This window comes from Corapipo altera, unplaced genomic scaffold (assembly GCF_003945725.1).
Source record: "Corapipo altera isolate COAL_440 unplaced genomic scaffold, ASM394572v1 61305, whole genome shotgun sequence".
NCBI lineage: Eukaryota > Metazoa > Chordata > Aves > Passeriformes > Pipridae > Corapipo > Corapipo altera.
In genome coordinates this window covers 4,184,605-4,206,138 of record NW_020884909.1, presented here as the reverse complement: position 1 = coordinate 4,206,138, position 21,534 = coordinate 4,184,605, and the positions used below count along the sequence as shown (strand labels likewise).

The following is a 21,534-nucleotide window of genomic DNA, read 5'->3' as shown; positions in this document are numbered from 1 at the left end:
CACGGAAATGTGCCTGCCAATAGGCTACATGCTGACCACTGAGATTCAGGTAGTTTTGATACAGTTACTTCATGGTATTAGCAGCCTGGAACAGTCACTGAAAATACACCTCAAGACAGAGCCCGTCCCATTTTTCGGAGGACCAACTACTCAAAGCAGTCTGCCAAACAAAACCCCATCATTGTATGAAAAGAGGTAGGGAGTCATATCCAGCAAAATGAAGTAGCACATTGACTTTCACTAACCTGGGTGGAGGAAGGCATTTTTCTTCCTTCTCCAGATAGCAAGCCTGTGTTAATGCAACACCACTGTTCATGCACTACAGATAAAGAAAATACAGCAGTTGTCAACCTGGGAAGTTCTGATGGCATATCCTTGTGGTCACCAAATACCTATCACTAACTTCTACTAATCTGGTGCCAGGATAACTGGAAGTTCTTTCCCAGATGGAAGTCTGGAAGGTTGTACAAAATCATCTCTAATTTCAATACTGCATTAGCACATAAAACAAGTAAAGGTGTAGTGTCTTTAGTTTTCATCTTCAAGTAACCAGGCAAACATGCCGTATTAAGCAGGCAATTAAATCATATTTAAGCACATTTTCAAGGAAATCATCTTCAGGATTTCCTTCTGTTATGTAGTCTTGTTTACCTGCCACCTGATATATAAAACTTCTCCATCAACCTTTATCTCCTTCATGTGGGAGAAAGAAAACCCCTGTGTATTGAAAAAGGAAAAAATACTGCATATAGAACATGAGACTCTTCACAGAAAAAAAAGAAAGTAAGTTCATGGACTCAAAGAAGCAAAGTTTGACCTCAAATGGTTAAAATACACCACCTGAACTCTTATAAACATTATAAAAGTTGTCTAAGAAGCAGTTTTATGTGCAAGTTCAAGTTTTCAAGTACATAATGGGAAATAACTATTTCCTGAAGTAAAAGGTCTAATAATATATATTTTTTTAATCCAGTGCTACAGAACTAAGTATCTACAGCAAGAAACACTTAGAAGATGATCTATAATACAGCCCTATAATCAGCAAAGAAACCTAGTTTCTTGCACCATTTCTGCACGATATTTCAACAAGTTACCCAACAAGCCTCTCTACCCTTCATTCATTATTAACATTCAAAGGCAGTGACGTATTTTAATTGTCATAGGGACACTTACATAATCCACAACTCTTTTGAGTAACTTCACATCATTTTCTCGAGATCCACAGCTCTCCTCCAACTGCAAGTGCAGTGCTGGAGAAAAGGATTCTCCCACTACTTTTAAGCCAGAAATCCTGAAACAAATAAAAAGCCTTTGATGCACATCCTACTCAAAAGACACCTGTTGAAGTTCTACCCTTATTAGGTGGCGAGTGAGAAAAGATGGATATTTCACTTTACTAATACTAATGTAGAAAAAGCATATGTGCATTTTAGCTTGCAATACATAAAGACAACAAAACTTATCAAGCAAATGTCTTTCCTAAGGAGTTTCAGTAAATTTGTGTAACAACAGTGACTCCTCCTTTTGCAAAAAGGATTAATAATTCAGAAATTCTTAAAGTATCCTTATGAAGATGTAGGAGAAGTGCTCATGTTAGGCTTGCATGTTGCTGATAAAAACCCAGGTAGCTAGGTCAAGTCTCTGGAGTTTACATAAAGAAAATAAATAATAATAAATAATAAATCTTTTTATTCACTTAAGGGATAAGAAGGACAAGGTTTACTTTTTTGGTAAGATTTCTGATTTAAAATTATTTCCTGTAGAAAATCTTTACAACATCATCTGGCACTTAGCCAGAAGCTCCTCTGAAACTAGTTATATGACTGGAATTGTTCCCTCATTTGTACGTAGGGACAGTTGTTAATTGGGTTCCTAGAATTTGACTGAATGACTGACATTTGACTGTCATTGCCTGGACACATTACACACATTCAGGACTGAGTTATTCCCCTCCAATATCCAAGCAAGACCTCTGGTCTCCTAAATAAACAGGTCATATAAATGCATATGAACCATTGGCTCTAATTTTGATTTCCAGGCTTTGATGAGCTTGCCTAACACACATTTTAAGAATATCGGGCTTATTTGATGGTAGGATCATCCCAAAGAAATTAATATAATCAATCATACATTAGAGATTTTGTATGACTGTTTTTAAATGTTATTGATTTCTGTAATATGTAACAGAAAATTGTTGAAAAAAAGATTTGTAAAATACAAGTGCACAATTTCTGCACATTAAACAGGCCTTGAATAGTCACAGTCACTGCTGTATTGTTTTTAGTACCAACACCTGTCAGGAAAAAATAGGTAATTATTCAGTGTAGCCAACTTTTAAAAAAACCAGCATAGTGTTAGGAAATTTTAAACCTTATTTTTCAGATAAATTCTGGCAATTTCCAATGTGCTTCCAGAACAGTGGGTACTTCTATTACTATTTAACATTCAAATCTCATATGTAAGAACAATATTATATTAAAGGTGAGTGAAGGGTGCGTTGAGATGTCTGAAAGAGCATCTGTTAAGATTCATCCCAAATGTTTTTCCTTAGACAATTTTCAAAACGTTTATCAACACTTTGTATCACTGAGTGCTTTTACACTCTCTTAAGGATTTAAATGTATAAGAGCTTGCAAACTTCCTCACTAGCATTAAGGTTTAATCTCATTTCAAAACCTGTAAGAGATTTTAAAAACTTGGATTTTTTTAGCAGCATAACAGAAACAGTTGGGAAAGGATGATTTTCTTCCCCTAATACATACATCATTTTGTGTACATATCCCACTCCAAGCATCTCTAAGAAACAGATTTGTGTAAAAAGAGTTCTTTAAAGTTGGCATTATAAAGGTATAGCCAAATAAAAGCCAAAAAAGCCCCAAATCCCACACTTACCCCTGTAAAGCTTTGTGAATGTGTTCGCATTTAGCCCGGAGAGTCTGAAAAATGTCTACACACACACACAAAAAAAAGAAAAAAAGGAAGAGAAAGGAAAGACTTAGATATCCCATTTCTACTTCATGTTTCTCTAAATCTAAAATGTCAAAAATAGCATTTGGAATAAAACTAAAATATGCATATCTATTGAACTACTAAGTCTCTTCACTACTCTTCTTAATGTTTCTGATTTCCACTTCTGCCAGGAAATAAGAAGCTTTTAAGACCTGACAAATGCACTACTTCCCTTTACCTCATTTCTCCAGCTGCACTGGTTCATGGTCATATGGAAGGGATAACACAAACACTTGGTAACGGGATTCAAACAGCAGGTCCAACATACGAATACCTGTAAAATATCTACTGCCACACAGACTCTGCTCATTGATCCTTCATCCTTTCCCCAGCTCACTGCAGATTCTTAAAGAGGAAACAGACTCCTGGATCTGCAAACCTTGGCTCTTTTCCTTGGTGAAGGCTGACCCTCCACTACAACTAGCACTACTCCACTAGTGCTGTTAACTTACTTTAATTTTTTCTTGACTTCACTTCAGAGGACTGGGCATGGGCTAACTAATAATTTTGATTTATTTGTGACAAATTAATTACTTCACCTCTGCAGCTGTTCTCCAACCTGTTGATGCAAATGAAGGTTAAAAACAAATACATACAATTTGGCCAGTTTTGTCCTAATATGCCTCTCAGCCCCTCCACGCCCTACCAAAAAAAAAAAAGTCTTTCTCTGGTGGTCTAGCAGAGGTCTGATCCTGACTCCAGGATTCAGCGCTCTCACTGATCTTTAAGGTTCCTTCCAACCCAAATCATTCTGTGATTCTAGCAACAAGGGCAATTCTCTTGACTCCTACAGCAGAATCTCCTGCCTGACAACTTTATCCAAATGCCCTGTATTTGGCCCTGCCAAGACTGCAGGCAGGTTGCACCATGGTAATCCCTGAGATTCTTGCCTGAATGCTTACTTGGAAAAGATAAAAAAATTATGCAGTGCAAGTGGGAAGGAAATGGTTGTTCAGTCCTGAGGAAATATATTTCCATTTGTTTCTGTCTAACCTTCTCTTCCTCCATTTGTCTTGAAGGAAACTGTTTTCAAGGAAAAAGCAAAAATAAAAGCAGAATAAAAGTTTCTTATTTGCTTTGTAAAACACATCTCTGTCCTCCAGTCTCAGCTAACATTTTCGGCTCTAAGAAAGAAAGGGGAAGAAACACTGAAGAGAAAAGCAGAGTGGGAAATAACATGAAGAAAAAGCCATGCATGTAAAATTAATTAGCTGAAAAACAGAGAGGCCTTCAGAGTAAAAAGGTGAGGAATCAAAGTGGGGAGAAGTACGAGCTATTAGTTCTGGGTGAAGAAAGACTGAGGTAACATATCTTCCTGAATTAAGTACCTGGATTATCTTCCATAATATTCAGAGCCTCAATAGCAGCAGCAGCTAACAAAGGAGGTAGGGATGCAGAAAAGCAGTAGCCTTGACCAGACAGTCTCTGTGGGGTTAAAAAAAATAATCAAATTTTTGTGTAGCAGTACAGGCAATGTTCTAAAAGTTCATTCGTATACACATAAACAAACTCTCCCCTCCACACCTATCAGTACACAGAAGGATTTAAAAGCAGTTCTCCAATTCATCCACAGTATTTCATAGAACCAGCTTGTTTCCACATGGAACCAAATACTGCATAATCATCCATTCATAATACTCCTTGCAAATTGATATTAGTAACTAAATCTCATTTCTAAGTAAGTAATCATGCCACACCAATTAAAATGAGACCTGGCTTACCTGATGGTCAATAATAAAAGATCTTCCACAGCAAAATCCTCCAATAGAAGCCAGTGAATTTTCCATGTTTGCACTAATAAGATCTATATCATCGATCTGCCAGTTAAACCAACAAGTTATTTAGAGATGTTTTTGATTACATGAAGACTATTTATAAGTTAAATCTATTAAAGATATATCTTGTTTCATATTATCATGAATACTACACCAAACTATCACATAAGAAAATGAAGCTACAACTTAAATAATAATTTTAAACAATACAGAAAGGACTTTAGAAACTGAGATTTCTGGATCTGTAAATAATTTCCATAGGCTCTCTCTTTCCCAGGCGTTGCAATGTGAAGAACACAAACAGATAAAACAAATTATTTAGATACTGGTGACGATTCCACAAAGCATTCAGTGTGACAGTGTCCTTTAAAAATATAAGTAGTGCCACTGTAGTCAGTAGGAGGTAGAATGTGATACTGAAAACAGACTTTGAACCTCAGAGGCACAACCGGTTTTCTTCACTTCAGAGCTGCAAATACTTTTTTTTGCCAGGCTCTGAAAGACTATGTCTATAAATGAAGTTAACTAAAAAAGTCAGTTAATTGAAAATTAATTTAACATGTAAGTCAATTAATCAGATGGTAGTTGGCAAGCATCACAGTAACACTGGCTGTTTCCTTTTCTAAATTAATTTTTTCTTTTCCATATTTGGTAGTAAGACACTTTAAGTGAAAACAACAGGACACAGAGGGTACACTCCTAAACATTGTTAATGCCATAGGTATTAGAAAACAATTGCATAATTTGGTCCCGTGCAAATCTCTCATTCACAACAAAAAAAGCACATACATTTATTCCAAAGTGTTCAGTAATTCCTCTTCCATGTTCTCCAAGGACTCCAAAGGAAAGGCTCTCCTCCAAAAATATTCTAACTTTGTACTTATACTTCAACTTTATCTAAAACAAAGAAAATTATTTAAAATATAAGACAAGTCCATCAGAATCTGGTAACAAAATGCGTGGGGGAGGTAAGGCAAAGAAAGAAAAGGACAGTATTCTGAATACTGAACAAATGTCAGTTTTAGAGTTGTGTTCTGTCATTAGTACATTTTAAAAGCCTTCAAAATTATTCCACCATGTAATGCCAGAACAAATTTCATAAATGTTCACATATAAAGAAACTGTGATTTTTTTTTTAATAGATTATGAGGTACTTTCAAGATGATATGTTTTCGTAGCATTTCTTCCGTTATCTACTAGAAGAGAGCCTGAATAAAAAGCTGTTTTATGCTGAATAGAAAATATTTTCCTTGGAGTCACTGTTTCTGTGTGTGTGAAGTTGTGTGAAGGTTTCTTTGAAACTTTTTTTGAAATAACCTAGTTTATGATTCAGTATCATACAGTGTAGCTGAAAATACATTATACTTTACAGGTTAAAAACTAAGACTATAACCAGATATTAATTTCTAAGACTCAACAGCTTCAGATCCTAATCAGAAGTTTCAAAACAAGGTAAGATTTGAGATCACCATTTCATGAACATATGAGAAAGCAGGAAGGTAAACAAAAAAAACTGCATGCAGAGCTTTTCAATGTAGGCTTAATTACACAATACCATTACTTCATTACCATTTCATATGTAGTTCAAAAGGCAAATTAAAACCACTTACCAACTCTGGAAGAGGGCAAATGTCTCCTGTGTTCATGTACAGTCCTTCAACTACAATAAACCTTCGGGTTACACGGGCCTTGCGAGGATTCTTCAGAGAAAGACACAGTTTCAGTTCATATCAATTGTTACTAACAAGTAAAGCTCTGAAGTTTTTGATAGGAAGGTTTTTTTTAAGGGAATGGTATCTTTTTCAAAGAAGCTCTTACTTTAGTTTAAACTAAATTTAATTTTTCAACGATAGTTGAAATGCCTCATTGGAGTACTTTTTATTTTTATTTTATTTATTTTATAATAATTTTAAAGCTTTTGACTGATAGACAAGATTTAAGATGCCTTGTTTTGCAAGAAATCATAACCAATCCATTTGACCTTTATGCATAAAACACAAACAATGCACCTGGAGAACAAATACTACAAATTTTGCTCTCTCATATACTGAGCATTAGTCTAAGCCTTCAGAAGACTTTTCAACAAGTGGTTTGAGCACCGGGATTCACCATGCAGCACAAACTTCTTAAAAATAGTGACTTTACAAAACACAGTGCAAAAGTATTCATAACACTCAAGTTACAAAGTCCTTGTCTGCTCTCTGAACAATGCACGCCATAAATATACCTTGCACTTGCTTCTGCTTAAACTTCAGAGGCATAACTTGAGCTTTGCAGCCTTAAAATGCCGTTCCTCTGTTATTTACTCTAAACCTTATTGATATTTTCTGATCAAGGATATCAAGTCATGCTTCTTATATTTTTCAGTTCTTGTAAAAAGTTGATTCAGCAAACATCTATTTGACTTTTCCGAGTGACAGGCATAAACTAGTGGTACAGTCCACTCCACAAGCTGTACCAACTCCAGTGGTATGATCTACCCTTTTCTACTCAGAACGTCTTAATTATACACACATGGTCTGTATTAAGCTCTTGCCCACCAACTTTATGTTCACATTCAGCTAATTACATTAAGAAACTTTAACCATGTAGCTAATTCAAAGCACTCTGCTCCAACAAACCAAATGTGTTACACAAATTAGTCTGACAGCCACATCTAAAAACCCATGTAAAGATTATCTGACAGAATGTATTTTCCATGAAGGTATGTTAACTCGTATGTTATCTATAAATTTGCTATTAATCAGATCCATTACTGATTTACACAGATGTTAAGCTGATTGACACTTTATCTACTTTACTTTTTCTATGTGTTACCCCAGAACCAGCTTTCTTCCAATTGCCTGTAACTTGCCAGCATTCCGTGAACGAACCATATAATCATGATAGCTACTCAGTTAATTCTTTCAAAACTTGTTTAACCAAGTCCTCTGTACTTGCTGATCCTGATCTTAGTAACAGTTTTTGGACACCCTTTAGCACTACTGTCAGAATGAGAAGCAAGACATCAAACTGACTCAAATTTTTCAAGAGAGAGAATATCTCAAGAGCTGAATGCAAGACAGGGGAAAACCAAGGAAAAAAAATCAACTATGTTGATTCTATAAATTAAAGGGTTAGGACTAGCCATTTTTGTGTTGATTTTATAATGTGGCATTTCCAGTCATAATTAACTTGCATAATTTTTTAGGTAAATGCAGTTACACAAATTTCTCAGAGACCTAAAAATCTCTGCAATAGGATTTAAAAAAAAAATTGAACAATATGTCACTTCAGTCACCTGTCCATAAAGATATCCCCCTGCTACTAATTCCCATGAGCTCAATTCTAGTCGTTAGGCAGACAAATACAAATTAATACACATATATTTTAAAATTACCTTAATTACACAAGCGACATTAACTGTACAATAGAGATTTACGAAAACTGAGTAACTGCCTATATAAGCACTGCACCCACTCAATTACAAGACCCAGTAAAAAAACGTGGGGGAGGTGGCACAAAAGAGCACAAATATTTCTTCAAAGGAATGGTACCTTTTGATCTTCAGTCTCTTGTTCTTTCAACAGTCGTTCAAGGTCAGCCATATCATTATGCTTAAACAACTTGATGTTACTACGAGATGCTTGTAATCCCTTCTGAATAGCAAAGCAGGCAGCTTCATCTCTGTAAATACAGCAAACCCCTCTAAGTTTGCACTCGGTTTAACAATTATTCAAAGGAAGCTGTCTTGCTTTTGAGCAGATATTTGTAGATAAAAGCAGATTTTTTTTTTTTTTAAAGCGCCTCGTATTTTATTTACGTTTTGAAAATTTATTTCCAAAGTTTCTCAATTTCCCTACACACTACAGCAACCAAAAGCAAGCCAACAGGTTTTTTTCTTGATGTGTACACTGGTCCTTTTGTTTGCATGTGACAGCAGTTTCAGCACAACGTTTCATGCACCAGGAAAAATATCATGGTAATCACTCCAGAAACTTCTGACTCTGTTTGCTCTGAGTCTTAGAGAAAAAAAAGCTCAAAGATGTGCCTTTTACATTTATAGCAGTATTCAAAATCTCATTTTTAATGTCCTTTGGGAATAATTTCTCCATGTTCGGAGAACAATCTGCCATTTTTAAGTGTTGGAACAGCAAACTTCCAAGTATGATGGGATATGCAATTTCACAGTATGAGAATCCAGGTTACACTGGCATCCTTGAGTAGTGTCACAGTCCTGGTCATTTGTCTCAAAATTGTTGATCACATATATAACCAATATGTGATCATTAACCAAAGATGGCCAAAAAGCATGATTAAATTTAAGAAAGAACTTCTGTAGAGAAGTCAGACAGGCTGCAAACTTTACACTTAGAAAAGAGAGCACCAAAGAAAGACTTTTTGGCAGACAAATACAAAAGTATCAGTGTGCTGTGGCTTAACCACAACAGGCAGGTAAGCCCCACACAGCCACTCTCTCGCTAATCCCATGGAGAAAACACATCAATTCCCTGCCTAAAAATCAAATGCATCAATTGAAATTAGTACGTATTATATTCAAAATAGGTATTTCTTCATATTCTTCATAAAACGGTCAAGTTAGAACTATGAAATTGCATGTCATAGAAATATTGTGGATATTAAAGATCTAAGTACTAAAAGAATCAGAAAGCTTAAGGAAAATCCATTAACTCTTAACTAAATCTAAGCCCTCTTCTTTTGCCCAGAAAGTTGAGTACTGTTACATTTTTTTCCCTGGCTTTTCACTCTTCCCCAGATAAATTATCACTGACTGGTCTCAGGGATCAGATACATACTGGGCTTGCTGAATCCTTTATTTGACCCTGCATAGCTCTCTTTGTGTTATTTTAACATGTACCAACAGTTATCCAACTAAATCCACTGCAAACAGGCACGAGGGGAACAACTGTCCTGGAAAAAAACGTGAAAAGCCAGCAGTAAACAGGAGAACAGCAGTATGACTGTACAGTTTATTAAGAAGAAAATTAAGTATTAGAATTATATTAGATCTTGAATGCACATGTTATTTTGCTTTTTCTTCAGCTGAGTGCCCAGGTCTGCACGTTCATGATCAAAGCAGTAGCTGATTTCAAGTATTTAGCAAAGAAAATATATTTGAGCTTGATATACCTGATCAAAACAAGCAATATTTCTAAATGTGCAACTTATTATGATTAGCAATCGTGAAAAATTGAAAGGAAAATTCCTTAATCTGGAATTCCCCAAGTAGAAAACAACACTTACACAAACACAATGTCCCCTCTCTTTGAATATGCAGGAATAGCACTGGCAATTGTTGCAAATCCATACGAGTATATAATAGCTTCCTCAGTCCTCATGAATTTTGCAAGCCGTTCTTCTAATTCTAAGTGCACATCTGAGAGAAAAATTGAAAAGATCTTAGATAGTTAACTTGTTTTTACGTCAGAAAGACTACCATTGCTTTTTATCAATTATCTAATTGAAGGAAACACAACTTTTATTTGTAGGAAGAGTATTAAAATAAGTAACTTCCCAAAACCCAGTTGCAACCAATCCATCCTCAGTTAAACTGACAAGTAACCTGATATTAATCACAAGCTTTGACAGATCTGAAAATATTTATGCAACACGTTTCTCTGATGTTCTTATGCAATGGTAATTAAAATCTTCTTGTGATTAGACCACAAGTAAATTATGTAGAGTTCCTGGACTGTGACTAGAGAGCACAGTTACTACAATCACACAAAAATTATGTACTTTATAGCAATTAACAAGGTCCTGTTGGCAGACTGTCTTCCAAGCTGATGCTTCCACTACACAAGTACAGCTATCACTGTAACAGAAAACTCTTCTTGCCAGACTGCAAATCACAAACCACCTCCTGAACACACTTCAGTCCACTGAAAAGGTCACATCTCCAAGCTAGAGATTACTTACCCTTAAGATAAAGTGACGCAATTATACACACAAGCATTTCCTAAACCTATTTGGTCAAAGTGACCCATGTTAGAAATCAAATATGAAAAAGGGTATATAAATGTGGTATATAAATACCACCTGGTGAGTGAATTGTTGCTGCAGAAAGGTAACCACAGCATTAAGTATTCTGCCTAAGCAAAATAACCTGTATCAGACAAACTGTTATTTCTGCTGTCTAACTCTCTTGCCATTACCTGCTTCTGCTACCAATAGTCAAGAGAATTATGCCTTTTATCAACTGGAAATAAAAAGTTACTGTGTGACTTGAAAGATCCCTACTGGCCCAATGTTACCTTTCTGCAATTATTGACAGTTCACTGAAACTAAAATCTAGTCAGGCAACATCAGTTATGTATGGATTCCTTCAAGAGTCTATGGGGCATGGTTATGTCAATGTTGCTCTTTCCAGCCAGACACCAATAGCAAGGGTGTAGAAAGAAAAGATATCGTAAAAATCTCAACTTTGCCACAGTAAACATATCTAGCATAACCTTTCCCGAAGAGGACACATCCATCTCATTTATATATTTATGCAAATAAAAGCAAAAGGTGTTTCTTCAAACAACAGCTTCCCAACCACAGTCGAGAGTAATTTTACCCATAGCCTGCAAACTATAAATCTCCAACAATCCTTCCCTAATGTTCACCTGAGCATCAAAGAATGGAATGGAAAGGAATTATTTTATTTGTTTTTCCCACTGGTTTTAAATGAAAGCAGCTTAATCACTCATTATTTGGAAGTTTTCTTCTGCACCCTATCACTTTGATCCAGCTGCATGAGATGTACCAAACATTTAGAGAAAATCAAAATAGCCTTTCTTCTAAAAAGCCTTTGGAAGGAAGGATACTGATTGGATTTAGCTCATATACTTTCTGACTGAGATTTCAAGTAGTCCTTTATCAGAATTGTTGTGTCTTTTTCTTCACTGTTACATGGACTTCAGGATCAATGGAACAATCTTCAGTGAGGTCTCAAAACATGAGAGATGACCTTTGATTCAGTTATTGAACAAAAAGCCCAAGAAAGATGGGTAATAACCAAAAAATAAAAAAACCAGACTGGCCACATGGCACTTAAAACATGCAATATAAACAACATTCAGCCAAAAATGTTTCTTCAAGCTCTGTCAGTACAGAATAACAAATTAAGGGAAACAAGGACTGAACTACTGCTTTTGAGTGGTCAGCTACTGATATCTAAGGGGGAAAAATGTTTTGTTGGAGTGCAAAAGAATACTTACATAATTTAACTAAAAAACTGAAAAAGATAACAACCATCACAGTTCAAATTCAGAACTTGCATCCTTCTCACTGGGCAACAAGCACCACTAACTAAGCAACATCTAGGTAGAAACAGTGGGCAAAAGAAATATTGTCAGACATAACATCTAACAAATACATTCACATTTGTGTCACAGAAAGAAGGTTTACAAGCCGACATGAATTCTGCCAAGGGTAAGAACAGTTAAGTTCAAAATGACACACAACTGGTGCATCATTACATAAGGGAATGAATGATTTGTGTGAGATTGGAAAGTGTTAAGGCACTATTAATTAAGATTTCACCATGATAAAAACAGAATACTATCTGACTCTCTTACTTTTATTGCAATGTTTTGCTTTAGTCTGGTTACATCACTTGGATTAGCCTAGCTTGACTGAAAACTGCAAACACCACCTAAAGTACAGAGATAAGACTGTGACAGCTTACAAATTATGAAACCTTAATACAGTTAATATTGTTAATAACTGCTAAGAAGTACCAGTTTAGTGCCTACCATGTGCTCACAGGCAAGTCAAAAGCAGAAGTGAGACCGAATCTTACATTATCTTTTATATGTTTTATCCAATAGGTAGACCTAATCTTCTAAGTAGTACCAATCTTGTGGTTGACAGGCAACCAACAATAGCCTAAAAAAACCCCCACCAAACAAGTGATACACCCTTCACCTGTCACTATGGAGAAAACACACACAAGTATTCAGTATTCATTGTGTGAATATACAAGTATTTCGAGATCATTATAGGATGAAGGCATGGATACATTTCTCAGGGATACAACACAAACTAAAAATGTCATAATAGGGACTCACTAAATATATATCTTCAAACTAGCATAGATATGAAGAATCAAGTCTCCATTCAAAATAAATTATACCATGATATCTACGTTTCAAATAAAGAGATCTCTAATATTGATAGAACATATCAGCACCTAAGAGGGGAGGAGCCTGAGCAATAACAATTGACAATTATCAATTAAATTCTACATAGTTAAGTAGGAGGAAATTGTGTGTAGTTCTGCACAGAAAAAGACTTATTTACCAAAGTCACAGCACACAAAAAATTGAGTAAAAAGTTTAAGGCATACAACATTAATGATGCAAGATGCAAGTGCTTCTTCTCAGAGATTCATAATCCTGCAATACTCAAATGTTTCACGACAGATGAAAATGGGAAGACAGTTTGGCACTGAACAAGTACATCAGGAGTTTGTCTTCTGTTTAAAATCAAGTCTCCATTCCTTTATCTGTAAAAGTTATCTCAAGGAGGTCAGTATAACATCACTTCTCTAGTGATGTCATACAGGTCAGAGCCCCTGCTTTGTGAAATGAAGCCCTTACCCAAAATTTCATAAGCCAATGAATAGCAAAAGCTATCCAGTTTGCGTCTGAGGATTAGATTTCCAAAGAGGGTAGGAAACAAGCCAAAGAATCTCTCTTACCAGAGAAAGTCGACTTTTAATCAGTGTGTTTCAAACAATTACTAGAAAGAAACAAAGCAAAAGACTTCACAAAATTTAAAATCAGCTTGGACTCAAAAGGTGGGAGGCATTGGTCCACAAGTTTTGTTGAGCATTTCAGTGGTCTGTTTTTTTTCAGGGGCAGGGAGGAATGGAAAGCCTGTGTGAATTTGAACAGGCCACTGCTAAACTACCATCGGTGAGGTAATCTAGTTTCCTAAAAGTTCTCTCTCTACTAATCATTGGGCTACCAGCACGTTCCTCAGAAAAGAACCACGGTTCTAGGTTAATGAACAATCTGTAAGATTGATACCAAAGACTCAGAGCTGTTCTGAAATACAGAAATCAAATCAAATTAGGTACAGCACCGGGTTGATCAACTAAAGGACTACCTTGAGTAACCAAGAAAAGTTAGTCTTGAATTTGAGTCAAGGCTACAGGAAGCTAACTCTGAAACAGTTTGAGTACTCAGACACACTTTGAATTCCATTGCCTCTGAGAAGAGATTGGAAAGTTCACAAGATGAGTTGATGGTTTCAGCCTGCAACTGCACCTATTCATATATTACTCTTTGGTTTACATGCAAAATACGAATGCCTGTAAAGAATTATTTCCAGAGCCTGATATTTAACAACTTCCTACTCCTTAAAAAGAATTAAAAAACACCCTACTTTAGTAACACCTGCCATGTCATAAAATCTCTCAATTACAACACTAAAGTTATCAGTAATGAAAAACTTCAATTGCAGCATTAGATAAACGTAACTAGCAATCTTTATCACAGAAATCAGACTGCCCTCTTGTGGTCTACTTAGAAACTTTAATTTACACTTTTACTTACGCTTACATACACCATGCATTATCAATTCTAATAGGTTTATTTTTTCTTTCTACTACGTGACCAGAACCAAAACAGATCATACCATTTGCAATTCTCCTCCAAGACCAGCATCAGAAAGAGTAGGAAAAAAGATAAAATAATAAGAAACAAAGCTAGGAACAATAAACGCTACCAATCCTCAACAATTACAGTAAAATGTGTGTTAGAGGATAACTGTTTCTCAAAGCAGCAGAAATAACTTTTTGCTTATATACAGGACTGTTTTGGCTGACTTACCAAACTAGTCTGACCCTTAAATGCAGATCAAAGAAAGTTACTCACCAAAAGTACCATAGAATCCTCTAGGTCCACAAGTGCCAACACCGTATTTCTTCAGAGACGCCTGGGCTGCACTCTTTAACAGGAAAGAATTACATGAAATATTCCTGCATTAACTTTCTAACTCTCCTTTATGCTTCACACTGTCAGTTTTACACCACTGTTGTGTACAGTGGTTTTTGTATGACATAGCATGACCTGCTTTACATAAAGGATAATAATGTACTGATTTCTATGAATTAATTTCACATCAAAGCTACTTTAGACAAGTGTTTAAGCATCATTAATTTTATTCTATTACAAAAGGACATTAAATACTAATCTAACCTGATAATCAGCTAGCATGCAGCAGTACACCAGGATTAAACTTCAGCAAAAAATACAAACTTAAACAGCACAAAATTACAAGGTTTATAACCTTCCTTGCTGCTTTAGAAGTTCATGTTTTCTGAAGTTATTGCCAAGATAACAGATAAACTAGAAGAGGAATAATCACACAAATACAATAATAGGAAGAACTCACCTTAACCTTTTCATTATCCAAAAGTCCAAGAAAGTTAAATGATGCAAAGTTTATACATTCCTTCCCATTAACAGTGATTATATGGGTGGGAGGACTGAAAAAAAAATTACAGGTCTGCTGTTATGAATGAACAGTTGCCATTTTCATAAAAAGTCAAACAGTACAGAGTTTTGTTTTTCAACAATAGAAGGCACACAGATTTTTCAAGGTTCTCTTTCCACTTCTTCCCTTGCAGCTGCCAATCAATATTTAAGTTCAGTGTAAAGTCACAAATATCCTACTGTACTCAGCAAAACCACTATTCCTGTAATTTAATAAACTGCTACTATGTTCCTGACATAATTAGTAATTCCTTGTCGAAAATTTAATTCATAGAAAGATGAATCCTGAGGAGACAAATAAAGCTTCTTCTTTAAAAGCACAGTAATATCTATTTGCAAGAAGGAATAGTACAAACTAGCACTGAGTAATTTTCTCAATCAAAATTAAGCAGGGCTGCTCAAATGCCAAATGCACGTGCATAGCTGCTCCAAGTCTGGTGGCTCACAATATTTCAATGGGTACATTTGGTATGCAAAGCAAATAAACCTGTAAGTTCAAGCTATTCGCTGCAAATTAACAAAAACACTGAACTGCTTGAACTTCAAAAAACCGCCATGATTTTGGTTTATATCTGTTCACTTCGAAAAAAATTAAGCACACCAGTTGCTTCAACCAAGCAATGGTAAAAGCTTACAGAACAGATTTGGAAAGCTTTCTACTAACACCGTGCACGTTCTGAGCATCTTCTGAATGCTGACCCCGTCCCCACAAAGGAGCTGTCCTGCATTACTGCAGTGCATATTCTGCACAGCAGTAGCATCATAGAAATGTGCAGGAAAATGTCTTGGGGAACTGACTGCCACTGAGAATACACCTGGATCTGTTCACCTGTCTAGCTGATCAAGGAGCTGTACCAAGGTCTGGACGTCCTAGCAAGTGAAACAACTAGTTAGGTTCACAGATACCCACAAGAGCAGACCTGTACCCATGTGTTTTGGCACTAACACGAGATCCAATATATTCCCAACATACTATCAAATCTGGTAAATTTACAACAATTTGCCTCACAGCTCCACCTCTCGAGCCTAACAAACACACTAATATTCACCAACAGCTTGGCCCTTACAAAGCTGCAGCCCTCATGAAAACAGGGTCACACTTTGCTATCAGAATTTTACCCGAACTTCTAAAGGAACACCTATGATCAGCCAGAAAACACTAACGGAAAAGTTTATTTCAGTGAATAGTTATAACCAAAACATGGATGCTGACGGCATCCTAAAACCTGCTTTGCAATGTCAAAAACAACATCTTTGCGAAACAAAGATACTGAAACACTTAATTTCTTTATCTTTTCATGTAACTCCCTTTTCCTACTGTAACACAATTCATTAGTTATGGCTAGGGACAACAGCTATGAGATATGGAGTGATCTAGCTGAAACTGTAAATAAAAATACAATTTCAAGCTATATTCAAAGAACTTGCAAGCAAATCCTTCAGAAACTGTCTTTTAAGGACTGAAAGCATGCCAACTGTTCTTGGACCCCTCGCTTACGTGTTGCATGTATTGAAAAACCAGTCGCAGAAGACAATAAAGTTAAGAAGGCACTAATGATGTGACTTATTTTAAAGCAGAACAAGAATCAGCACGAAAATTTTGCAGGTTTACTGTCTTAGGAAATAGATTTACATTTTCTGAATGAGATCTTGTACAACTAAGCTATCTTGCATAGATTAGTTCACAGAAAGTCTCCCACAAGAAGTAACTAATTTCTGGACCGTGACCGACCCGTCATGGGTACCTTCTTCACCACTGATTCCAGACAGATTACTTTTTCAGTTTGGACAAGTCTCTGCATCTTTGGCTTTGCTCATCATTTGGCAACCTTACTGGGATTATGTAAGTGTTGGGCAGAAAGGAGCATTATTATCACAGGGCACAGACTGCTCTGCATACTGAGAGAGGAGGAAGTATGCCGCCCCCACAAAAACGGGGTCAAAATTTTTGAAATATTTAGTTTTTTTCCAGAGTGGTTATGAGCTTTTATAGGCCCTATCCACATATTACTGTAAATATGTAATATTACTCAAGATTAGTGAGGGTGGTGAGGCACTGGAACGGGTTGGCCAGAAAAGCTGTGGATGCCCCACTCCTGGAGCGGATGAGCAACCTGGTTTAGTGGAAGGTGTCCCTGCCCGTGGCAAGGAGGTTCTGATGACATGATCTTTAAAGGTCCCTTCCAAAACAACCAGCTTATGATTAGGAATTCTATAACTCACTACTCACAGACATTAAGACATGGACATCACGGAAAGACTACCTCAATAGCACAAATAGGGACCCCTAAAATACCAGTTAAAAAAGGGAAATGCTCTTGAGCTGAAATCAGGATGCAGACAACTTTTCTTTCTGTATTAATTCTGAAACATGGGATAAGCTCATACTCAAAGTTACAGTCTCATTGCTGTTGAGCAGCTTGTGGGAAAGCAGTTAGCTGGTAGTGAAAAATATTATAAAACAAATGTCAAGCTTTCCCCACAGCCACTATTAAGTTTAACAGCCAGAAGACATTAACATTCTGTCACAATATATTTCCTAGCTGTTAGCACTGGAAAGTTCTAAAGAATTCAAACATTCTCTGAATCATTCCAGAAGATACATTTGTTCAGGGTTTTTTAAACATCCAACACTCCCTTTAACTCCACAGTACTGCTTGTTTCAAAATTTTGAACAATAACAGAAGGATTGGTCACAGCACAGTTGATTACAAGAGAGAGCCCTTTATGGCAGACTTCTCTGTGGTGGCAGAACCATCAAAATGAAGCTCACTATGACAGCAAATAATTGTGCTCTGTCACTAAATTATTTCAAATTATTAGTATCTCTGGAAGGATATTATGAGTGCTTATCCAGTAAAAGTTACTGACACACAAATCTGAAACTTGTAAGAGGAAATGTCAGAGCAATTTCTGAAATAACTGTGACTCTCTCCTATGTCAGCACACATTTTAAAAGCCATGTAACACACAAGAAAGTAATGCTGAGCCATAAATTCCTCACAAAACAGCTTTACAATGCAGCATCTCCAATTCTGATTGTCCAAAGAGGAGCAATTTTTCAAGAAGTGCCAAGTGGCTAGATACCAAATCAGTTTCTTCTGAAGTGATTTGGGATGACATGAGAAGATGGCAACCACTTTTGGAGGTCTAAGTCCACATATCCAGAAAAAATGAAACTAATTACTACCAAACAATACAGACCCCAATATTGAAAAAAAAAATTAATGATAAAATTTAAAAGTAAGAAAGATTTTCTTAGTGATATAATCTCCACAATGTTGCAAAACCAAGACCATCTTTTCAGTGACATGTTCTCTAAAAATGCAATTAATTTATGAAAGGTTTTAAGGATATGGAGATGCTTAGTAAGTAATACACTTAAAAATATGGACATCAAGTATTTGAGTTGAAATAAAAATACAGAATGTATTTTGGTTACATTTACCCTGAAACAATGTTGTAATTGAGAGCTGGGTGATCTTTTGGTACAGGAGGTACAAGAGGCTCTGGTTGCCATTCTTCAATCAATTCTTCTTTTTCCTGATCAGGAGAATAGAAATACTGTTGAAAAAGGGGATTCCACTAAAAAATACATTATGCACTAATAAACAGTTGATAACAATTGTATTAGAAATCACATATGTTAGTCCATGTCACTTTTCTGAGACACTTAGAATTGATATAATCTCAGGATGTTAGATGTAAAGAAACAGACCAGTTGTGCCTGTGCATTAAAGATCTTACATGATAACAAAGAGATGAGATACTAATTTGGTGTCCCTGACAAATTTTAACTAATTACAATCTGTTAATTATGAAAATCCTCCTCTATAGTTTATGTAATTGAATACAAATTACATAAAAATTGAATATAAGTTGCCTCACTTTACATTCTCAAGTCCTCAACAGTGCTGTTTCAACAACAGTGGCATTAAAATACTTAGCAAAGTAACAAAATGTGAGCAGGATACACTAGAGAAAAACTGACAAATGCTGACAAAAAAGTGACAAGAAAAGATAACAACAACAACAACTACTAAACCACATATCCCCCCTCACCTAGCCATGGAGGAATACTGAGTGCACATTAGTTTTCAAAGTGTTTTAGGCTATTTGGAAATAGTCTAAATCAGTTATATGATTCCAAAGGACATACAGTGAACCAGCAGAACAAGTGCACTTGTTCCCCATAAAATAGCCACCACTCAGGCAAAGCACCAAAATCATCATTAATACGACAAAAGCAGAACTTTCACAGAGTATTACTCACTAGTACAGCAACCAGAACCTGACAACATATTGTAAACACATTAACTTTGAAGGGCATGACTAAAATCAATTTGTATTTCTCTGTTTCAAAAAGGCTGCTTATTTAAAGCTGCTTATTTCAATACCAAAACATAAATTCTACAATCGATTTTTAAAAACACCACAGCAATTTTTTTTCCTTTTTAATTTTTTTTTCACAAATACATTTTTCAAAGCTGTATAAAATCAAATAAAGATACACAAAAAAAAAAAAAAAAGAGGAAAGAAAACTACATTTAACAATTAGTTTCTGGCTCTCTGAACCCTAACCCAAACTGTAATTGGTGCTGAGACTGAAGTCCCCATGAGTGTCTCAGATTAGAAGGAGTGTGGCCGCAGCAATGTTGGTGCCCTGCTGTGATCCCCTGGGTATGACTTTTCCAGCCTGATTATCCCTTGGACTCTGGACTTTCTGGCTCTCTAATGCCTAATCCTACACGAAATAGAATCTTGCATACATTTATGCATATACATAAAAACACTTTAAATACACTTATTAAATACACAGGGTTGCCCACACACACCAAATGGCTTTAGGTAGTTGTATTTTGTTGGTTGTAGGTTTTACTTTTTAATTGCCAGATACCCTGGGTAAGAGAAATACTTAGGCATAAACAGGTTCAACACAAATTATTAAAAAGTTGCTTTGTGACCCAGGTTCTTAAGAAGAGGTAGCAATTTTGTTCATGAAGATAGTTCTCAGCTAGCACTAATGTTCTGAAAGAATGTCACACACACACCTGTGTTAATATCCAAAGATTAATAATATTTTTATTTACTGATCCTCAAATAACAGGTCTTCAATTTCACAGTATTTATAGACCCATGTATCATCATGACATAACACAAATAATGGTTATGCTAGTTAGAAATTTCTCGCTTTCAAATTATGCTCCTATACAAGAGAAAATTTACCTACATAGGGAGTCTTGGTTCAAAACTACTGAAAACCTTTACAAGAACATCTGCTCTCCCCTGCAGAACAACATCTGGTTAGTCTGTGAATGCTTTTCCTGCAAGACAGAGCTCTTGTGGCCTACATATTTCTCAATCTTGCATTAAACATTTGCCTCTAACAGGAACTTTCCAGCCTCCAGACTAATACCACCTAAATAAAACACCTTCCATGCTACTACTGCAGTAGAAATACTAAAACTGAAGAAAACAACTCTTCACCCCATTTACAAATAGCGAGATGTGACTCCCAGTAGAATTTCAGAGATTTTGAGAGAAAAGCTCAGTATCATCTACTACAGAGTAAAATACATGTAAATCTGTAGGGCACCTTCCTTTAATGTATGGTTAAATGATACCATGCAAACTCCCACAGCCTGCTCCAGCTCACTGTCACCTCGACACTTTCTACAGATTTCACTTTGTGTGAAAAGCCCATAAGAATCTATGTCTAGCACCCTGTCTGGTCATAGATTTCTTTATGCTTCTCAAAATGCCAAACTGTAAGGAATTTACACTATCAGAGAAGTGCTCCACCTTTTTAGTCTATGCTTTGAGATCTCCTTATTTTGAAAGAGAACCAGTAGGAATACCTACAAACACTGTCACCAGAGGATGACAGTCAATCAGTTGAAAGCTGATTTCTGCACTGGATTTCATCGTACTCTTGCTACACGTTTGACTGAACCCAGAAGCCACCTCCATGGTGGATTTCTTCACTGTTTTACAAGTGTGACTCTTAAGTGCACTACGTTGCACAATATACCATTCCAGGTCCCCAGGACAGACTGGTATAACACATCACATTAGGATGGCTGTGCAGTAGTGGTTTTCTGCATTAATATTTATTACACAGAGCCAGTTCTGCTCTGGCAGCAACCCCAACAATAATTCACAGAGAAACTCCAAGTACCATTACACGAGTAGTTGGCATAAAGGCAGTGTAAGCTCTACCACCTGAGCTGGCCTATCTCCTCCAGTGGCTTTCTTGTGTGGTG

The 21,534-nt window shown here is 36.2% G+C and overlaps 1 protein-coding gene across 1 annotated transcript in view; it reads right to left on the bottom strand.

Annotated features, from left to right (window-relative positions):
• Positions 1 to 21,534, bottom strand: part of SPTLC1 (serine palmitoyltransferase long chain base subunit 1) — a 30,482-nt gene that overhangs the window by 4,062 nt on the left and 4,886 nt on the right. Inside the window, exons 3-14 of the mRNA XM_027653122.1 lie at positions 18,720 to 18,814; positions 15,171 to 15,264; positions 14,651 to 14,723; positions 10,029 to 10,161; positions 8,321 to 8,450; positions 6,395 to 6,484; positions 5,574 to 5,681; positions 4,731 to 4,826; positions 4,338 to 4,434; positions 2,893 to 2,947; positions 1,174 to 1,291; positions 246 to 319 (exon numbers count right to left, since the gene is read on the bottom strand). Coding sequence (XP_027508923.1) covers positions 246 to 319; positions 1,174 to 1,291; positions 2,893 to 2,947; positions 4,338 to 4,434; positions 4,731 to 4,826; positions 5,574 to 5,681; positions 6,395 to 6,484; positions 8,321 to 8,450; positions 10,029 to 10,161; positions 14,651 to 14,723; positions 15,171 to 15,264; positions 18,720 to 18,814 — 1,163 coding nt within the window. The remainder of the gene's footprint in view (positions 1 to 245; positions 320 to 1,173; positions 1,292 to 2,892; positions 2,948 to 4,337; positions 4,435 to 4,730; positions 4,827 to 5,573; positions 5,682 to 6,394; positions 6,485 to 8,320; positions 8,451 to 10,028; positions 10,162 to 14,650; positions 14,724 to 15,170; positions 15,265 to 18,719; positions 18,815 to 21,534) is intronic.